The sequence below is a fragment of the Prosopis cineraria genome, unplaced genomic scaffold (assembly GCF_029017545.1).
Source record: "Prosopis cineraria cultivar Desert tree isolate PC_DT_omini unplaced genomic scaffold, ASM2901754v1 PC2, whole genome shotgun sequence".
Lineage (NCBI taxonomy): Eukaryota > Viridiplantae > Streptophyta > Magnoliopsida > Fabales > Fabaceae > Prosopis > Prosopis cineraria.
The window spans coordinates 41,769,016-41,789,085 of NW_026555333.1; the positions used below are offsets into that span (position 1 = coordinate 41,769,016).

General features: G+C 33.9%; 1 protein-coding gene and 1 long non-coding RNA gene across 2 annotated transcripts in view; one reads left to right on the forward strand and one right to left on the reverse strand.

The window, feature by feature from the left end:
- Nucleotides 1-311: 311 nt before the first annotated feature.
- The window catches only part of LOC129302763 (disease resistance protein Roq1-like), a 28,833-nt gene continuing 9,074 nt past the window's right edge, over nt 312-20,070 (reverse strand). Inside the window, exons 7-8 of the mRNA XM_054941646.1 lie at nt 667-753; nt 312-461 (exon numbers count right to left, since the gene is read on the reverse strand). Of these exons, the coding sequence (XP_054797621.1) occupies nt 312-461; nt 667-753 (237 nt within the window). The remainder of the gene's footprint in view (nt 462-666; nt 754-20,070) is intronic.
- On the forward strand, nt 5,745-7,558 carry LOC129303397 (uncharacterized). Its single transcript, XR_008591470.1, has 3 exons — nt 5,745-5,893; nt 6,555-6,620; nt 7,170-7,558. It is a non-coding gene; the product is annotated as an uncharacterized LOC129303397 (long non-coding RNA).

Genomic DNA, 20,070 nt, shown 5'->3' on the forward strand with positions numbered 1-20,070 from the left:
CACTTCCATTTCGTCCTCCTCATTGTCCCCAGTCAAAAAGCTGTTCATATCATTTAAACTAATTCTAGTTCATAGCTGAATGCACAATGCTAAATATGAAAAACTACATGATCCTCGTATCACCTTCATTGGTAGTTCATAACCTGTGCGGATCAACTGTGAATGATTTTCAGCAATTTGAAGAAAAGTAAATTGTTGAAAGAACGGTTGAAGTAGAAGTAGAAGAGAGGGAGGGGCTAAGAAGATGAGTTATTTTTACCACTTACATTGTCTTTTTCTGTCTTCTCCCCATACTTTTACAGCTACTATGGTCAAGGAGAGTACGTGAAAGCATGAGCTGATGAAGAGGAGCAAGCAGTGGTAGTTGGGTGAAATGATTGAGATGGCAACACTCTTGCATCTCTTCCTTGCATATCACTCTCCACCCACATCCCAATATTATTCTCATGTTGATGATGCTGCTGAAAGAAGAAAGTAAAATATGAAGGGAGATTTCATGGCCTCTAAGTTGCCAACATGGTTTCTCATTTAATTCCAATACCATTGTGCAGATATAAGTAGTAATATCGGATTCCCAACGATTCATCATAGTATGGGCCCACTATTTGCAAATATAACCATCATCTTCTGCAGCTTTACTACTCCACCATATCATACTGGTCCAACCTGGAGGCATACAACAATTCCAATCCACTTTCTTTCATAGAAATGTTGAGGTATGTCCACTATTATCTCACATTCCTTTCTTTTCTTACCACCGTGATATAATATTCTTTATTTGCACACCATGATGGCAGTATTTCACTTCTAGCTGGCATAATTGCAAAAAAATCTCTTTGGGGCAAACAATCCGACTTCACCGATACTAAACTGTATTAACATTAACTACCCTTAATGGGAGCATGTCCCAATAATATACACAAATTAAAAAGAGATGGCCATACCTTAACGTGCTTAAACATCAATGATGTAACAGCATAACCATTGTGCCTCTCATTAGTATTTACATATTCAATTCGCCCACGATACTAAAAGAAAGAATTAATTATGTTATGTATATATAGTTAAAAAAATACACTTAAATCACTAAATACGTAGATTGTAGGAAGACAATTAGACAAACATATCTCGTGGTCACATGAAGCAACCAAATTCCATAACTCTCTATCTGATAAGGGTTCCACTGAATCACAACTGCTTGCATTTAACTGAATCAATCGTGTTGGAAGCTTTGGCAATGACTTGAGCCTTTTGCAATCATCCACAAAAAGATAGAGAAGTAGAAAGAGACTAGAGAAGCAATTCGTGGGCAGATTAACAAAATCATTTTCTCTAAGATCCAATACAATGAGTGATGATAAATGACCAAGATTATCAAGAATTGATCCATCATTTAAGCCACACCTACTTAAATATAACTCTGTTGGTGAAGTTACATTCAAGCCAGAAATTTGATGAGTTATGGGAGTCTTCAACAACTTGCCAAGATCAAGAATTTTGCACCCTGTCAAATCCAAATATTCAAGACTAGTCAAGAAACCAAGTGATTGTAGAAGTGTAGTTATAGCAGTATCACTTGTTATAGCAGTATCACTTGTATCAAGATAAGATAATTTTGTCATACCTTCCCCAAACTTTGGGAGCACTGCAACTTTTTCACAATGACTTAGAACTAACCTTTCCAAAGAATTTTTTTTCCAATTTTCTGGTAGGTTTTTAAGATTGCTACATGAACTCATTTCATCTCAATAAGTCTTTTCAACTCTCCAAGTGAAGGATGAACCTTTACAAGGGATTTGCATCCTTTAAGATTTAAATGTTCTAAATTTGGAACACTTGAGAAGTCTAGAGTTTGATCAAATTGAGAGAACGTCTCTGATCAATACGTTTCAACTTTTCCATAGACTAGACAAACAAAAGATTGGAGAGTCAGCCTCATTAAACAATATATCAATAAAACATGGACATGCAAATATATTTTTAAAATAGACAATGTTACATGAAACGTTGATCTCACCTGTCTACCATTCCAAAGTTGCTTTATTTTGCTTTCTTGCATCTCAATATGAACAAGTTTATCCAAGGGAAGTGGGAGACTTTGAGGAAACTTTGGCCAGCGAATAATTTTCAATGTACTAGAAAGTTTCAATTCCTTTAGTAAGATGAATTGATTATCAGTGTACTCTACTTTGAGTAGTTTCATTACTGATCTTTGAAAAGGCTCTAGGGTGTACTTTTTTTTCCTTGAGTTCTAAGAATAATATCTTTGAATAATAAAGCTTGTATTGCTTTAGATCCCTAATAAAATGTCAATTGCCATAAAAATAAGGTCAAAATGATAAGAAAGTAAAGTATAGTAAAAACTTGAGATCAATCTCTGTTAACAAAATGAGATATTTAGAAAGTAAAACCCTCACCATGTTTTTATTTTCCAATACTTCTTTAATGTGCTCTAACTTCCACAACCTGCTATAGTAGCCGACATTGGAGATTCTTGACGAATAATGTCCCTACCTAACTCTTCAAGTAAATCATGCATCTCTAAAGTGGGATATCCCAAAGAATCTTCCATTTCAACTGGTAAAGTTTTTTCAATGAAGATAGTCATACCAATTGTTGGGTTTAGATCACAACCTTCCAAAACTCGTGTTACTTTATGTTTCTTCCAAACTCTAAAGAAACAAGCAATATCCAAAAATATTGTTTTTTCTTCCTCATTTAATCCATCATACCTTATTTTAAGTATTTGAAGAATATCTTTATTTGGAATTTTCTTCAATACATCTAAAATATCGGTCCACTCAACTTTACTTCTTTTTCAAAGAAAAGAACCCACAACTTTAACTGCTAAAGGAAAACATCCTGCATATGCAACCATAGATTCAGACAACTCCCAATAACCCTCTTCAAGGTGATCTTTCTTGAATGCTTTCTTAGAAAGAGTTGAAGAGACTCGTCTTTCTCCATGGCTTTCAGCTCATATAGTTTTCCTCCACATAAGGTGAGCACATGACTATTTCTTGTTGTGATAATTATTTTGCATCCTTTACTAAACCAATTTGGATTTTCAACTAACTTCTCTAATTGACTTGTATCATCTAAATCGTCAAGGACAAGAAGAACCTTTTTATTGCAGAAAGCTTTTTTATCATCTTCGTTCCTTCATAATCATCATTAATTTTCTTATTTATCCCAAGATTAGAAAAAAGTTTTTCCTGCAAAGAAAGTAGGTCCTTTGTTTGCAGAGTTTCTCTAACATTGGCAAGAAAACACATTTCAAATTTGTCAGAGATTTCTTCATAAAAAACTCTCGCAAGAGTTGTTTTGCCAACACTACCCATACCCCATATCCCTACAAAGTGAATGTCATCCAATCTAATTCCAAACACAACATTAGATCAACCATTCTTTCTCTGTTCCAACCAGATTATCATCATGAGATGATAACTAGGAACATAAATGTGTTTGTATTGCTCCAACAACTTCTTTGATAAGGTACGCTTCAAGCTATAAAATAAAACAATAATGCAAGATATGACTCATCAAGAATAATGTTTATTAAAACTAGACATAACATCGCAGGTAGTAATGGGGAGATAATTGGATTGTGAATTGTGGGCAAGAATTGATCCAATGGCCTACAAGAATAAAAAATTGATGATGATTTTCCAAAAAATAAACTATATATTATAATTATAAAGCTAGATTAATTAATAAGATAAAATTATTGTATTTTTATAAATTGTTGGACAAGAATAACAACATGCATTGGTGGCTTAGTGGTATTTCTGTTGACCATTGTCATCTAAATTTAGGATTCGAGTCTTCACTATGGACAAAAAGGTAGATTTGATTTTTCTTTCTATTGCATGAAAGTACCATTTTGCCCCTAAAAAAAGATAAATGGAAGTGGCTGAGATTAAATCGGGTAGTTGCTCCTTCTTCCTCTTTTATTCTTATTTTTGAAATATTTGGAGTAGTTGAGAGAGAAAGAGAACGCTCTAATCGATCCTCCATCCTTTGCTCACCTCCGTTTCAGTTGGTCGTCGGTGTGGGGGTTCAAGTCACCGACAGTTGCTATTGCAAGGAATCTATTCAAAGTTGATCTACTCACTCCACGTTCAAGCTTCACCATCAATTCCTTCTTCTCCCTCCTTCGACGTCATCTGGTGATAGTGAGTAGAGATCTTCCTTCTTCCTTCTTCGTTCGTCCGTCATTGTTACGGGTACTGTTATGGGTTCACGATCTTCTTCCTCCTTTGCTCTTCTTTGACCATGCAATGGCTTCCCCTGCTTATTTTTAGTTCAATGTCATCACTGTGTTCAAGTGTGGGTGGTTTGGGTACGTCATGGGTACGTCATTTCATCCTCTATTTTTGCTTATTAATTTCCTCATCCTGCTATTAACTTTGTTAATCGAGGAGGGTTTTGGGGGTGTTATTTTTCTCACTGAGTATGTGAATGGGTTATGTGGCTAAGTTGTGGCTTATTTCTTGTTTTTGCTATGTGCAAAAAAGAGGAGTAATGGGATCTAAACAAGCTAAAATTTTAGTTCTAGGAATATGATTTTTGGTAGATAAATTCACTTGTGCTTATATTGAAGAAGAGGAATTAGATTTAATTTTCTTTAGAGCCCAATTAAATTTTTCCTCTTAAGGAATCGGAATTGGGTTGTTTGATTGAGTTCAATATTAATTTTGTGATTTGTAGGAGATGAGATTTAAGGAGAAGAGGCTTGGTGTTAGTCCAGAATAATGAATGATAAGTGTTCGATAAAAATGCCCCGAGGAGAGTTTTGCTTGATTATTTTATGTTTATGAATTTCATTAGTTATTGTGATAGATACATTTAGTTTGAGTGTTATTGATGCATGAATTTAATGTGTATGTTACAAATTAAAGAAATTTGATTATTATGACTTTGTATGTAACTTTAAATTCTTTAAGATAGAATGGTTATTAATAAAGTGTTGGGTAAAAAAATGGTAGGTTAGAAAATCTAATTGTATGGTTGGAATTATTGAGATCTTATCTACGCTCTGGAATTATTGAGAGTTATGAGGTTAAAGAGTTTACAAGTTATGTTATCAATTTAGAAGTTATACTTGGATGTTTGGAAATGGTGGTCAAGAGAATTGAAGATTATATGTTTATTCAATGGTTTGGGATGCTGTAAATAGATGTTTGGTAAAAGCCTAAGGAAAAACTTTTATGTGTAAATTTGGTTGCTAAAGTTTCAAAGTCTTTATTATAAATTTTCTTGAATGGATCTCTTAAAAAGAGACTTGTTGAGTCAAAAGTAAAGTGCACTAAAATCTTAATATACTTTATAAGGTAATTGTAAGGAGATTGTAACATCCTGATTTTTTATATAATAAAGAAATTGTGGAATTTAGGTTTTGAGAAAAAAATGATAATAATAGGAATTTATATTATTTGAGGTTATTTAGAAATAATATTATGGTTAGGTATTTAATTATGAATTTAAAAATTTAAATTTAAAACCACATAAGCAATATTTAGTTAAGATATAATACATAAATAATTTTTTTTATGTATGTGTTGAAAAAAAAACAGAGAGAGGTAGAAGGAACAAAAAAAAGGGGGGGAAGGTTGTTGTTTCTAAGTCCCACATTGGTTAGATGAGGGAAGAAAGAGGTGCCTTCATGTATAAAAAGGAGGGGGTGTGTGCATTAGGAAGCATGAGAGGCTAAGATGCAATTTAGAGAAAATTGCAACTTTTGGCCCAAAGGTTTGAATAATTAAATTCAAACCTATAGTTTTTTTTTAATATAATTTTGGGACTACAATCCCATTTTTATATTATTTTTCTCTCTTCCTCTCACGTTGCTCGGCGTTTTCTCACAAGGGGGGATTATTTTCTTTTTCTTCAGGTATGTTCTAACTTTCCTGTTTAGATTAGCATTTAAAAATTTATTTAATTACAAAATTAATTTTATAGTTATTTTCTAAATAATATTAGCTTTCTAGTGATATGATTATTTTGTAGGATAGAGTAAATATTTTGATTAGGATTTTTCTATAGGATAGTTAATCTGATGATATGATGGATTAAAAATATAGGTTAAAATTCTTAGGGATATAATAAATATTATAGAATATTTTCTTGAGGTTGAAACTCATGTTTAAGAATTTTTGAGTTAAAATCTAGATCTATATGGATTGAATTTATGGAATCTGAGACGTAGGGATAAACCTATGATTATTAAATATTTATTTAAGTATGAATAGGTATTTTTGAGGTTATAGAAAGGTGATTTGAGGCTTCAGGATAATTCTAAAATTTTTAATTTATTTTTGGATGAATTTTTAGAATGTAGAAGGATGAAATTGTGATACTAGAAGTGAATTGAGGATAAAAAAAATAGTTCATTAGGGTACGAGAATTTTAGAAAAGAATTTGGGAAGTTAAATGAGGCATAAATCTTAAATTAGTGTTAATATGGACTATAGATTAAGACTTTCTAACTCTTTAATTAGAGTTATTTATTTTAATGTAAAATTAATATATAGTATTGTGAAATAATTATGTAGATTATATTGACAAAGATAGTGGTGAAAAAGGAGTTGTGAAGGGGAACTTGTTATTCAAGACACAAGGTAACCATTATTAATGTGTTGTGATGAGTGTGTTTGTGAATGGTTATGTGTTTTGTTTTGTGTTTGGAAAAATTATGAATTATTGAAAATAAATACTGTATATACTTGTTTGAAATTATTGCCAAGTGGGTTAAAAATTTATTTTTGTTTATCATGATGAGATATTATTGTTCGGATATATTCCTGTTTGGATATTTGAATGATGCATGACTTGTCAGGGTATTTTAATGTATGGTGTTAATGGGAATTTCTGTTCGGTTAATTATTACCACGTGGTAAGCCCTCATTGGACCCAATGAGTGGCGTGTCGCTTGGTCCAACTCACCTTTGGCCGGGTGATTTGGCGTCCGAGCATGGTGAAAGGAGGATATAAGGTGCAGTCATGCAATTAAATACTTGTTCGGTTTGTTTGAAAATATTGTTCGGTTAAATGTTTTGTGTGCCCACTTAGCAATCGCATGATTAGTTACATCCGCATGCATCATTACATATTAATTTTTGGTTACTGGGACTTTTAAGTCTCATTCCCCGTGGTTAATATTTTTACAGGAGCGAATCCGGCCGAGAAAGCACCAGAGGTGTAATTATGGTGTATGAGACACCATCTTTTACGTTGCCTCTTATTTTGGATTATACAATGTATCTTGTGCCAACTTAGGACATATCTTGTCTATGGAGCATGTAAACTCTAATCCTTTTTATTAAATGCATTTATATGTCCAAGAGGATTATGTCTGTCCCTTTTGATTCATGACCTAATTTAAATAACATGCTATGAGGATCATGTCTGTCCCTCATGGTTCTAATTGCTTTTTGAGATATTTTAAGACCTGTGGTATATTGTCTTGGATGTATCATGGTAGAAATTTTTCTACCATGATAAGGGTATGATAAGGGTTCAATGAAAAAAAAATGATTTCTTGAATTAATAATTTGCGAAAAATCGGTTTGTAAATTTGAGGGTGTTACATATTGGTATCAGAGCATCATGTTTCGAGCCTCTATTTTAGTAACACTTATTTAAACTTTTGTTTGAAACTATTATTTGTGTGAATTTAATATGTATTTATTATGTGTGGTGCATTGCATATAGTCGGTTGGCAATATACATTGTTATGGTGCTTCTCATTGTATGGCCATTATATAGCTAGGCTAATTTTATTATTTATATCTTGTATCCTTTAGGAGGGGAGAGAAAATGCCTGTTACTCGTGGTAACTCAGGATTCCAACATGAGCACCTGCCACCGCCACTGCCAAATGAGGAGCCTGACTTGGCGGAATTAAGAATGCTTGTAAAAACATTAACAGACAAGGTTCAAGGATACGAACAAGAGTTGACGGAGCTAAAGAGGCAAAAGGTAACTGAAAATGGAGATAGGGCTCATGTTGAGAGTCATGTGGGGGAAGGCAGTTCCTCACATCCTGCCACTCTGAGAGATCATGAGTCTAGAAGGAAGGAAATTAGGCAGGAGGAACAGAGAGCCCCACCGACCATTACTGATGTGTGGGAAACTGTTAGGAAGTTTAACCCTCCTACGTTTGATGGTAACCTTAAACCATCCGTGGTAGAGGAATGGGTGAAGAGACTCGAATCCATCTTTCGAGTAGTCACATGCACCAGCAATCAAAAAGTACAAGTAGCATTAGTGCTCCTAGTGAAAGGAGCAAGAGATTGGTGGGAGACAGCAGGGCCCAGGGATGATTCTACACTCACCTGGGAGGAATTCAAGGAAAAATTATTCAGGCATTACTTTCCATCAGAGTTAAGGTCTGAGAAGGAAGCGGAATTCCATGCCTTTAAGCAAGGGAACCTCGATGAGGACACATTCATTGCTAAGTTTCAGGAGTTATCTAGATACTCCACGTACCTGCAGTATAGGGATGATTCCGAATGGAAGGCTAAGCGCTTATTGGAGAAGGCTAGACCAGAATTGAGGGAACAATTGGCTCATCTAGATATCCGAGATTATGATGAAATGTGCATAAAACTACAAGTAGTAGCTCGCAGTAAGAAGGAGGTTGAGAGAGAGAAGAGGGGTTATTCATATAGTAGACCCCCAACCTACCCTCGACCCACCGGAGGCATTATGAAGAAAAACCATCAGGGTTCGAGTAGCTCATGGAACCAAGGAAGGCAGAAGGGTCCATTTCAAAGGGGCCAAGGACAGAGGAGCTATCATAGTAGTTATCACGGGTCACAGAGGAGCCCAACAGTATCTACCCCTGCCCCGAGTACAGCGAGCTCTCAACAGTGCACTAAATGCGGGCGTCGTCATTTCGGACAGTGCTGGGTCTGTTACATTTGTGGGAAACCCGGTCACATTGCAAAGTTTTGTGGGGACAACCAGGGCTCAAATATGAAGAACCCTTCCCAACATCCTACTGTCTCTGGCCGTGTGTTTGCTCTTACTCAGGACACCATGAACTCCCCAGATGCCATTAGAGGTAACATCAAAATCCTTCATCATGATATTGTTGCACTATTTGATTCGGGTGCTACACACTCTTTTATTTCTGAAACTTGTGTAAAGAACCTTGATTTGCCTGTGTGTATTTTACCTTTTGATATGAATGTGTCTACTCCTGCGGGAGAATCTGTAAGGACTGCTAAGGCATGCCTTAACCTAGTAGTCGAGTTTAAAAATAGGAAAACAACTATGGACTTAATTATCCTACCACTGAGAGGTATGGATGTAATTGTGGGAATGAATTGGATGGCTGCAAATGGTGCTATCCTAGATTGTAGAGAGAGGAGTGTGTCTTTATCTTCTTTGTCGGTGACCCCAGTCGAGACTCAAGATCATGTTTTCTTGTCGGCGGCGCAAGTTGATAGATGTATGAAGAAGGGTTGCCAGGCCTACATGGTTTTCTTCTCTATCCAAGCTGAGATTGATGAAGGCGTGAAGAATATCCCAATTGTCAAAGAATTTGCGGATGTATTTCCAGACGAAGTCTCCGGTTTACCCCCAAAGCGCGAGGTAGAGTTCTCAATTGAATTGGTACCCGGTACAGGGCCAATTTCTAAGGCTCCTTATCGGATGTCCCCTTCAGAGTTAGCGGAACTGAAAAAGCAAATTGAAGAGCTACTTGAGAAGGGTTTCATCAGACCGAGTGTTTCACCTTGGGGATCTCCAGTCCTTTTTGTAAAGAAGAAGGACGGAAGCCTCCGATTGTGCATTGATTATAGACAATTGAACAAAGTAACCATCAAGAACAAATATCCACTTCCGAGAATCGATGATTTGCTGGATCAGCTTGTGGGATCCGCAGTTTTCTCAAAGATTGACTTAAGGTCAGGGTACCACCAATTGAGAGTGAGAGCAGAGGATATACCTAAGACAGCATTTCGGACGAGATATGGGCATTATGAATTCATGGTGATGCCGTTTGGACTTACGAATGCTCCTGCGGTATTCATGGATTACATGAATAGGATCTTTCGACCCTATTTAGATAAGTTTGTAGTAGTGTTTATTGATGACATTCTTATTTATTCAAAGGATGAGGAGGCTCATGGTGAGCATTTAAGAATCGTCTTGCAAGTTTTGAGGGAACATAAGCTTTATGCCAAATTAAACAAGTGTGAATTTTGGCTCCAAGAAGTAAAGTTTTTGGGCCATGTTGTGTCCAGAGACGGAGTTGCGGTGGATCCTAGCAAGATTGATGCAGTGATGAAGTGGGAACAGCCAAAATCTGTTACAGAGATACGAAGCTTTTTAGGTTTAGCAGGTTATTATCGTCGCTTTATTAAGGGATTTTCGCAAATTGCGATGCCCTTAACTAAGCTGACTAAGAAGGATGCCCCATTTATTTGGACTGACAAATGTGAAGCTGCTTTCCAAGAATTGAAAAAGAGGTTAACCACTACTCCAGTATTGACTATTCCTGACCCTGTGGTGCCGTACACTCTGTACACTGATGCTTCTTTAAAGGGTTTAGGATGTGTTTTGATGCAAAATGACCGAGTGGTTGCCTATTCCTCCAGACAGTTGAGACCACACGAGGAAAATTACCCTACTCATGATTTGGAGTTAGCTGCAGTTGTGTTTGCTCTGAAGATATGGAGACACTACTTGTATGGATCTAAGTTTCAAATCTTCAGTGACCATAAGAGCCTGAAGTATTTATTTGATCAAAAAGAGCTTAATATGAGGCAGCGACGATGGATGGAATTTCTGAAGGATTATGACTTTGAATTACATTACCATCCGGGTAAGGCTAACGTGGTAGCTGACGCCTTAAGTAGAAAGACTATTCATGCTGCACATTTGATGGTTCATGAATATCATTTGTGGAACAGTTTTCATGATGTTCCAGTAGATGTGATTGAACATCAAATGGCCGCACTCCAGGTAGCAGACTTTGAGAGCAAATTCTGGGAAGATCTCAGAGTCTCACAGCAGAGTGATGACTACTTAAGGAATATAAGGAAGGAGATAGTGGTAGGTAAGGCCCCAAATTTTACCATCTCTGAGGACACAGTGATGAAGTATAAAGGTAGAGTTTGTGTACCTAATGATCCAAGATTGAGGAATATCCTTTTAGAAGAAGCTCATAGGAGCAAATATACAATTCATCCCGGTATAACTAAAATGTACCATGATTTGAAGCGAGGTTGGTGGTGGCCAGGAATGAAGAAAGATGTAACTGAATTTGTTTCTAGATGTTTAACGTGTCAGAAGATAAAGATAGAACATCAGAAGCCAGCTGGAACACTGCAACCGTTAGATATTCCAAAGTGGAAATGGGATGATATTTCTATGGATTTCATCACTGGACTGCCAAGAACACCCTCGAGTAAGGATGCTATTTGGGTGATAGTAGACCGACTCACCAAATCAGCTCACTTTTTGGCGATCAAGTTTACCTCTACATTAGAGAAATTTGCTGAGATATACATTAAGGAGATAGTTAGACTTCATGGTATACCCTCTAGAATTGTGTCAGATCGTGACCCAAGGTTCACTTCAAACTTTTGGGGTGCGCTACAGAAGGCTATGGGTACCAGACTGAGTTTTAGCACCGCATACCACCCCCAAACAGATGGACAAACAGAGAGGACGATCCAGACTTTGGAGGACATGTTGAGAGCTTGTGCCATTGAACTACCAGGTAGTTGGGATAATCATTTGCCATTAGCTGAATTTGCTTATAATAACAGCTATCATTCTAGTATTGGGATGGCGCCTTATGAGGCCTTGTATGGAAGGAAGTGTAGATCGCCTTTGTGTTGGACAGAATTAAGTGAGAGGAGTATCATTGGTCCAGAAATTGTAGAGCAGACCACCCAGAAGATTGCAATGATTAAGCAAAAATTGCTAACCGCTCAGAGCCGACAGAAGAGCTATGCTGATAAGAGGAGACGGCCGTTAGAGTTTGAAGTAGGAGATCATGTATTTTTGAAGGTTTCTCCAGTGACAGGCATTGGTAGATCCATTAAGGCAAAGAAGTTGACACCTAGATTTATGGGCCCGTATGAGATCTTGGAGCGAATTGGATCTACTGCATATAGAGTTGCATTACCTCCACAGATTGCAGGTATCCATAATGTGTTCCACGTATCACAGTTGAAGAAGTACAACCCGGATCCCTCCCATGTTATTGAACCTGAAGAAGTAGAATTGAGGGAGAATTTGACCTTTAGATCCGAACCGGAGCGAATTGAGGACTTTAAGGACAAACAACTACGCAATAAGACCATCCGACTCGTGAAGGTGATTTGGAAGGGTGGAGCCCTAGGTGATGCTACTTGGGAAACCGAGGAGAGTATGAGGCGAGATTATCCACATTTATTTGCTTAGGTACATAGTTTCTATGCTTATCTATTAAATTTTGAGGACAAAATTTCTAAAAGGAGGGGAGAATTGTAACATCCTGATTTTTATATAATAAAGAAATTGTGGAATTTAGGTTTTGAGAAAAAAAAATGATAATAATAGGAATTTATATTATTTGAGGTTATTTAGAAATAATATTATGGTTAGGTATTTAATTATGAATTTAAAAATTTAAATTTAAAACCACATAAGCAATATTTAGTTAAGATATAATACATAAATAATTTTTTTATGTATGTGTTGAAAAAAAAAGAGAGAAGGTAGAAGGAACAAAAAAAAGGGGGTGGAAGGTTGTTGTTTTAAGTCCCACATTGGTTAGATGAGGGAAGAGAAGAGGTGCCTTCATGTATAAAAAGGAGGGGGTGTGTGCATTAGGAAGCATGAGAGGCTAAGATGCAATTTAGAGAAAATTGCAACTTTTGGCCCAAAGGTTTGAATAATTAAATTCAAACCTATAGTTTTTTTTAATATAATTTTGGGACTCACAATCCCATTTTTATATTATTTTTCTCTCTTCCTCTCACGTTGCTCGGCGTTTTCTCACAAGGGGGGATTATTTTCTTTTTCTTCAGGTATGTTCTAACTTTCCTGTTTAGATTAGCATTTAAAAATTTATTTAATTACAAAATTAATTTTATAGTTATTTTCTAAATAATATTAGCTTTCTAGTGATATGATTATTTTGTAGGATAGAGTAAATATTTTGATTAGGATTTTTCTATAGGATAGTTAATCTGATGATATGATGGATTAAAAATATAGGTTAAAATTCTTAGGGATATAATAAATATTATAGAATATTTTCTTGAGGTTGAAACTCATGTTTAAGAATTTTTGAGTTAAAATCTAGATCTATATGGTTGAATTTATGTGGAATCTGAGATGTAGGGATAAACCTATGATTATTAAATATTTATTTAAGTATGAATAGGTATTTTTGAGGTTATAGAAAGGTGATTTGAGGCTTCAGGATAATTCTAAAATTTTTAATTTATTTTTGGATGAATTTTTAGAATGTAGAAGGATGAAATTGTGATACTAGAAGTGAATTGAGGATAAAAAAAATAGTTCATTAGGGTACGAGAATTTTAGAAAAGAATTTGGGAAGTTAAATGAGGCATAAATCTTAAATTAGTGTTAATATGGACTATAGATTTAAGACTTTCTAACTCTTTAAATTAGAGTTATTTATTTTAATGTAAAATTAATATATAGTATTGTGAAATAATTATGTAGATTATATTGACAAAGATAGTGGTGAAAAAGGAGTTGTGAAGGGGAACTTGTTATTCAAGACACAAGGTAACCATTATTAATGTGTTGTGATGAGTGTGTTTGTGAATGGTTATGTGTTGTTTTGTTGTTTGGAAAAATTATGAATTATTGAAAATAAATACTGTATATACTTGTTTGAAATTATTGCCAAGTGGGTTAAAAATTTATTTTTTATTTATCATGATGAGATATTATTGTTCGGATATATTCCTGTTTGGATATTTGAATGATGCATGACTTGTCAGGGTATTTTAATGTATGGTGTTAATGGGAATTTCTGTTCGGTTAATTATTACCACGTGGTAAGCCCTCATTGGACCCAATGAGTGGCGTGTCGCTTGGTCCAACTCACCTTTGGCCGGGTGATTTGGCGTCCGAGCATGGTGAAAGGAGGATATAAGGTGCAGTCATGCAATTAAATACTTGTTCGGTTTGTTTGAAAATATTGTTTGGTTAAATGTTTTGTGTGCCCACTTAGCAATCGCATGATTAGTTACATCCGCATGCATCATTACATATTAATTTTTGGTTACTGGGACTTTTAAGTCTCATTCCCCGTGGTTAATATTTTTACAGGAGCGAATCCGGCCGAGAAAGCACCAGAGGTGTAATTATGGTGTATGAGACACCATCTTTTACGTTGCCTCTTATTTTGATTATACAATGTATCTTGTGCCAACTTAGGACATATCTTGTCTATGGAGCATGTAAACTCTAATCCTTTTTATTAAATGCATTTATATGTCCAAGAGGATTATGTCTGTCCCTTTTGATTCATGACCTAATTTAAATAACATGCTATGAGGATCATGTCTGTCCCTCATGGTTCTAATTGCTTTTTGAGATATTTTAAGACCTGTGGTATATTGTCTTGGATGTATCATGGTAGAAATTTTTCTACCATGATAAGGGTATGATAAGGGTTCAATGAAAAAAAAAATGATTTCTTGAATTAATAATTTGCAAAAAATCGGTTTGTAAATTTGAGGGTGTTACAAGATAGCTTGATTGAAGTTGTAAGAAATGAGTTTTGAGCTTTGAAGATACTATAGATAAGTGAATAGTATCCCAACTGATTTTTCAATAAAAATGTCCTTTACTAAAATAGTATGTTTTTTTATGCAGATTATTTTAATAACAATGATGTGTTTATTGAATAGTTTGTTTGTTAAACTTCTTTATTTTGTGAAATTACCTTTATCAGTTTTGAAATTTTAATTAATTAATAACTACAATTTAGATTTTGATTATGAGATTTCATTATATCGAGTATTAGATTGATACAGAGAATGATTCATATGAGTTCAACCTTAAAAATGAAAACTTTATTTATTACCAATAATTTTCTTGCATGTTTGAAATTGGATTGAAAAAGGGACTTCTTACAAGGCACTGATTGCTAACAGCAGTTCCATTAGCCCTTGGTGTGCCATGGTTATGACTAGCTAGTTTGACTTTTGTGAGCATCGCACTCACGTTTGTTGTTTGTGGGTTTCATACCTGCATTTGATTTTGTGGTTTCGAGCCGTATTTAGCTAACATTATCCTCGTAGACAGTGTGTCCACATTTGTTTCATAGCTTAGGCTGCATTTGGTTGCTTATCCTCGTGGACTATATGTCTACATTTATTTTCATGGCATTAGTCATGTTTGGTTATTCACTCTCATAGACTGTGTGTCCATGTTTATTATTTATTCTGATAAGTTCCTATAATTATGAGTTATTAATTATTTGATGGATCTATTTTTCATTGGTTTTGTTTAATAACATATTTATAATTATTTAATGCAATTATTTGCTTTATTGAAATTACATGATAAAGACATTTGATATGATACTTTAATGAATCAAAAATTTATTTAAGGTTACATCAAGTCCTTTTGTGACAAAGTTTATTAAATATTTATTTGCAAAAATTGTTATTTCTAGCGTACATAATTATGTTAAACTTTCTTTTTATACACATTTAATTATTTATTATTGGGATGCCATTCATTAGAAATTTATTTTGGTCTCAAATTTATTATTCAAAGCTAATCCTATTACTAACCTTTGAGGGGCATACAACTGTTCTGGGTGGAATTTTATTTAGCATTATTTCCCTTTTGATGTAAATATTTGAATTCATGTATTTTATTTTAGAAGTAATGTTAGATGCTCCACATAGCCTGTAACTAGGATTCTATTTTGATATATGTTATCTGCTAGCTAGAAGGAATTGATCTCCTGATTGATACTATATTTTGTGTAAGATAGTGTGTTATAGAATTTTTGAAAGATCCTATTTACTAGGGAGGTTCTGCCGAAATTTCTACAAAAATATTGAAACTTTTATTATAGTGATTTTTATGTCATAATTTTTAGTACAAATTCAATTATGTTTTAAAAATGAAAAGATTTCTCAATTTAGGAATTAAAGGATGTGTGATAGGGTTCATATCCTGTGACGGTCATTCTTTAATTTGAAGGCATGATGTAAATTTATCCACAAATGTTTCTATTTGTGATATATGAACTGTAATTCAGTTCATTTGCTCATCATTTTAAATTTTATTTTTCTGAACAGATTAAAATCATTGAAAACGAAAGAAAGTAATAAATAAAAAATAAAACAGAAAACATTTGATGGAGATGTGAATAAAGTTTTAAAATTCAATTCTTTATTATGATCAAGCCAAAAAAAAACTAATAATCTTGAAAATATGATCAAGTCATTTTGAAAAATAATTAACCAACTTTTGGTGTCCCAACCAGATATGTTGCCAATTTCAGACACAGTTTTTCCAATTCTGAACTTTCTCTGTGTTATTTCCTCCAGGTTTCTTTTCATGTTCAGCCAGAGCTTCTCTGAAACTTTTTGCTTTATGTCTTACATCAGACAAATCTACATCATAGAAAATGGGAAAAACTCATCGACCCATTTCCTTCATGCTTTCAAGAATGTGTTGTAGTTCATTCAAACACCATTTGGAATGTGTATAATCAGAGAGAACCATAATTGCACAACAAGAATCCTTAATATCTTGAAAGATTTAGTTGGATATAACTTCTCCTCTGTCAAGTCCTTCATCTCTAAATGCTCTGGTCCCACTGCTCTTGAAAGCATGATACAAGTGATCTGTCAACTTCAAGCGAGTATCTAATCCTCTAAAACTCAAGAAAACATCACATTTTGAATTTGGAGTTGAATTAGAAGCACCACCAGAGTTTGAGGAAGATTCTCCCTGGACAGTGTTCGCCATGATATCACTATTTTCCAAATAAAAATCACACAGATCTCATTTTCTTCTCTTCTAACTGCTATGACCCGATGCCACTGAACAATGAACAAAAGAGAGAAACGAGAGAGAGATATAGACGAAAGTGGAAATTGAAACGCAACGACTTACTTCACTCTAGGAGACTTCTCTTTACTGACTAGCAATTCCTTATTTAATTAGATCTTATAGTATTTGCGTTTAGCTTGCAAACTTATATACTCCCTCCAATTTCTATTATATAACAACTTCAACTACTTACCATAATGAGGAAAGAGTGATTAAGTTATTAACTTTATTTGAAAATAAAATAAAGAGAAAATTAGCTCAATGCCCTCAAAAAATACAGCTTCCATAAATTATAGATAAGATTTTTGAATATTTTGAAATATGGCCCATTCATAAAATCAATTACGTATATTTTATTTTTTATTCTCAAATTAAATTTATTATTAAAACATAATATATTCATTGTAACTAATCCTTAGCTAACTGAATATTTTCTTTTTTTTTCTCTGAATCATTCCTTTTTTTCTTTGAATAAAAATTGTTGGTGCCGTTCTTTATCACAAAGTTTTTTTTCTCTCTCCCTCTCTATTTTTCCCAGAAACATTATAAAGAGGATATTAGACATTGAAAATGAATTTTGGAAGCAGAAGACTAGGCTGAAATCTATTATCTGTCATCAAATTTTGCTACTACAAAAATACTTTATGTGAGCGCTTATTTTTGCCTTATGGAAAGCGCTCCCAAATCCAGTGCTCTCATATATACAAGAGTGCTTTGTAAGAACTCCTATAGGTCAAGCATATGGGAGCACTCTAATTAAGAGTGCTCCTGTATGTTTGTTATATGAAAGAAAAAAAATAAGACATACGGGAGCGCTCATTAGGGAAGAGCTCCCATAGAATAGCATAAAGGAGCAGTCTTTCTGAGAGAGCTCCTGTAGGTTCCCATACTGGAGTGCTCCCAGAAAGAGCGCTCTTATATGGTGCCTTACATGAGCGCTCTTGTATGGTGCCTTACAACTTCGGTATTGTGCCTTACAAGAGCACTCTCTCTGAGAGCACTCCGATAGGTTGCCATATAAGAGTGCTCTCTATGATATTCTACGGGAGTGCTCTCCTAATGAGCGCTCCCATATGTTTTTTATTTTTTTAATTTTTTTATCGTGTTTAGCTCATTGCAAATGACAGCTATTCTATAACAATATCAAAAAAAATGAATTTAGCAATAATACAATTAAACATTAAAAGTTATATACAATTAAAGAACTTGAAATTAAGACAAACTAAGATCAAAATTCTAACTTATCTAATCTCTAGCTAAGTAACTAATAAAACTTTTAGTACTTTTCTAACATTAGATGTTACCTATCACAAACAACTAATTATATATTCTAATCACTCTTCAATCACATCTTCTATTTACTACATGGTGAAATGCAAAGATCTTGCTCCAAAAAAATACTACAAGAAAAATCAACATATAGTTAATTCTCTATGTTATATGTAAGACATGAATGTAACTTTGAATACTTACATTTAGCAGAATGATCAACTCTTATTGTGTGATTATTTCTTTCATAAACTTCAACACATTGTAACCACACTCCTAGCTTTTTTATTTGTATAGATACCTATTAAAACAATAAATTAAGATGTAATTATACAAACATGTTAGAAACAAAATAGAGCTAATTAACATTTTAGAGATCAAGATATGAATCTACAGATCAAATTTAAAGAAAATCTGACAGAGCCTCCCTATAACTTGGATGTTCTAGAATTTTTTAGAAATTCTGCACTAATCTAAAATAGCATATTTAAAATAACAAATATAAAATATTAATTGAACAATCATTTTATATACATAACAAACATGCTTTGTTAAGCAAATAATACAAACCCTTATTTTGTTCCATGTATAATACTCAACAGGATCACTCTTTTATGTATTTGGAGGGAGACCTTCACCATTTCAATAACGTGCTACGGCTCTACCATAATTAAGCATACTAAATGAAATTATGACTAATTGTTATAATAAACAAGTATAAAGAATAGAGAACCAAATGCTTACTAATTAAATAATATCTTCATAGACCTATAATTTTTAAGCTCATTATCTTTTAATGAGTCAAAATAATAAATTACAGGGATGAATGGATTGATACAAGCGAGTATCCATGTTACCTGAAAACACAAAATATTATATTAAATCAAATGTCAATCAAATTTAAAGGAAAATAGAAAACAACTCACCCTGGATTGTGAAGAGTTAAAAATAACATATTCTTCTTTCCTTTGGCCTTAAATGCATTAGCAATTTTTGAGAATGATGATTAATGTTGTATGTACTTGTGTTTTGTGGGCTAATGAATGAAAATTTTATCATCAATGAGCTTGGTACAATAAATGTATAATACAAAAACCTACAATGAAAAAATAAAAAGATCATTATAAATAATAAATAAATACCACAAGTAACAAAGCTTAGAAACTACCTAACATATAAACTAACTACTATGATTTGTAGCCAATCCTTTGTCAGAATATTATTAATATTTTATGCTCCTAATCTTTCAACAACCGTCTCACCATAAATCCCCTCATCCATTTCCATTTCATGAATGGCATTATTTTTAAATGTTGTGTGCATAATCACTCTAAATGCATTTGATTAGGATATCTTAGTTGAGTAGATTTTGTATCAGTCTTTCCTGCCTTAGTTACAGAGGTAGATCCTTTTGATAATTTCTTTTTTATTTGACGGGCTTATGTACTATCCCTTTGGCTTTTGAGGTCTGTAAAATGTAAAATTAATTAGTAAGATCAAAATTAAACATGGATGAGATTTTAAATAATAGACAATTTTCATACCCTTAACTTGATGAGCTTTGTAGGTCAAGCCATGTAAGTGCCAGCAGCATCAGAAATAATGAATATATCCTTATCTATTACTTGCACTAGTAGTTTGGCATCATTTTCTATTGGTATATTTATGGTGACCTATAAGTGATCAGCAAGCATCGGTTTGCTGTGGATAGAACTACTATTATCATTATACACAGATTCG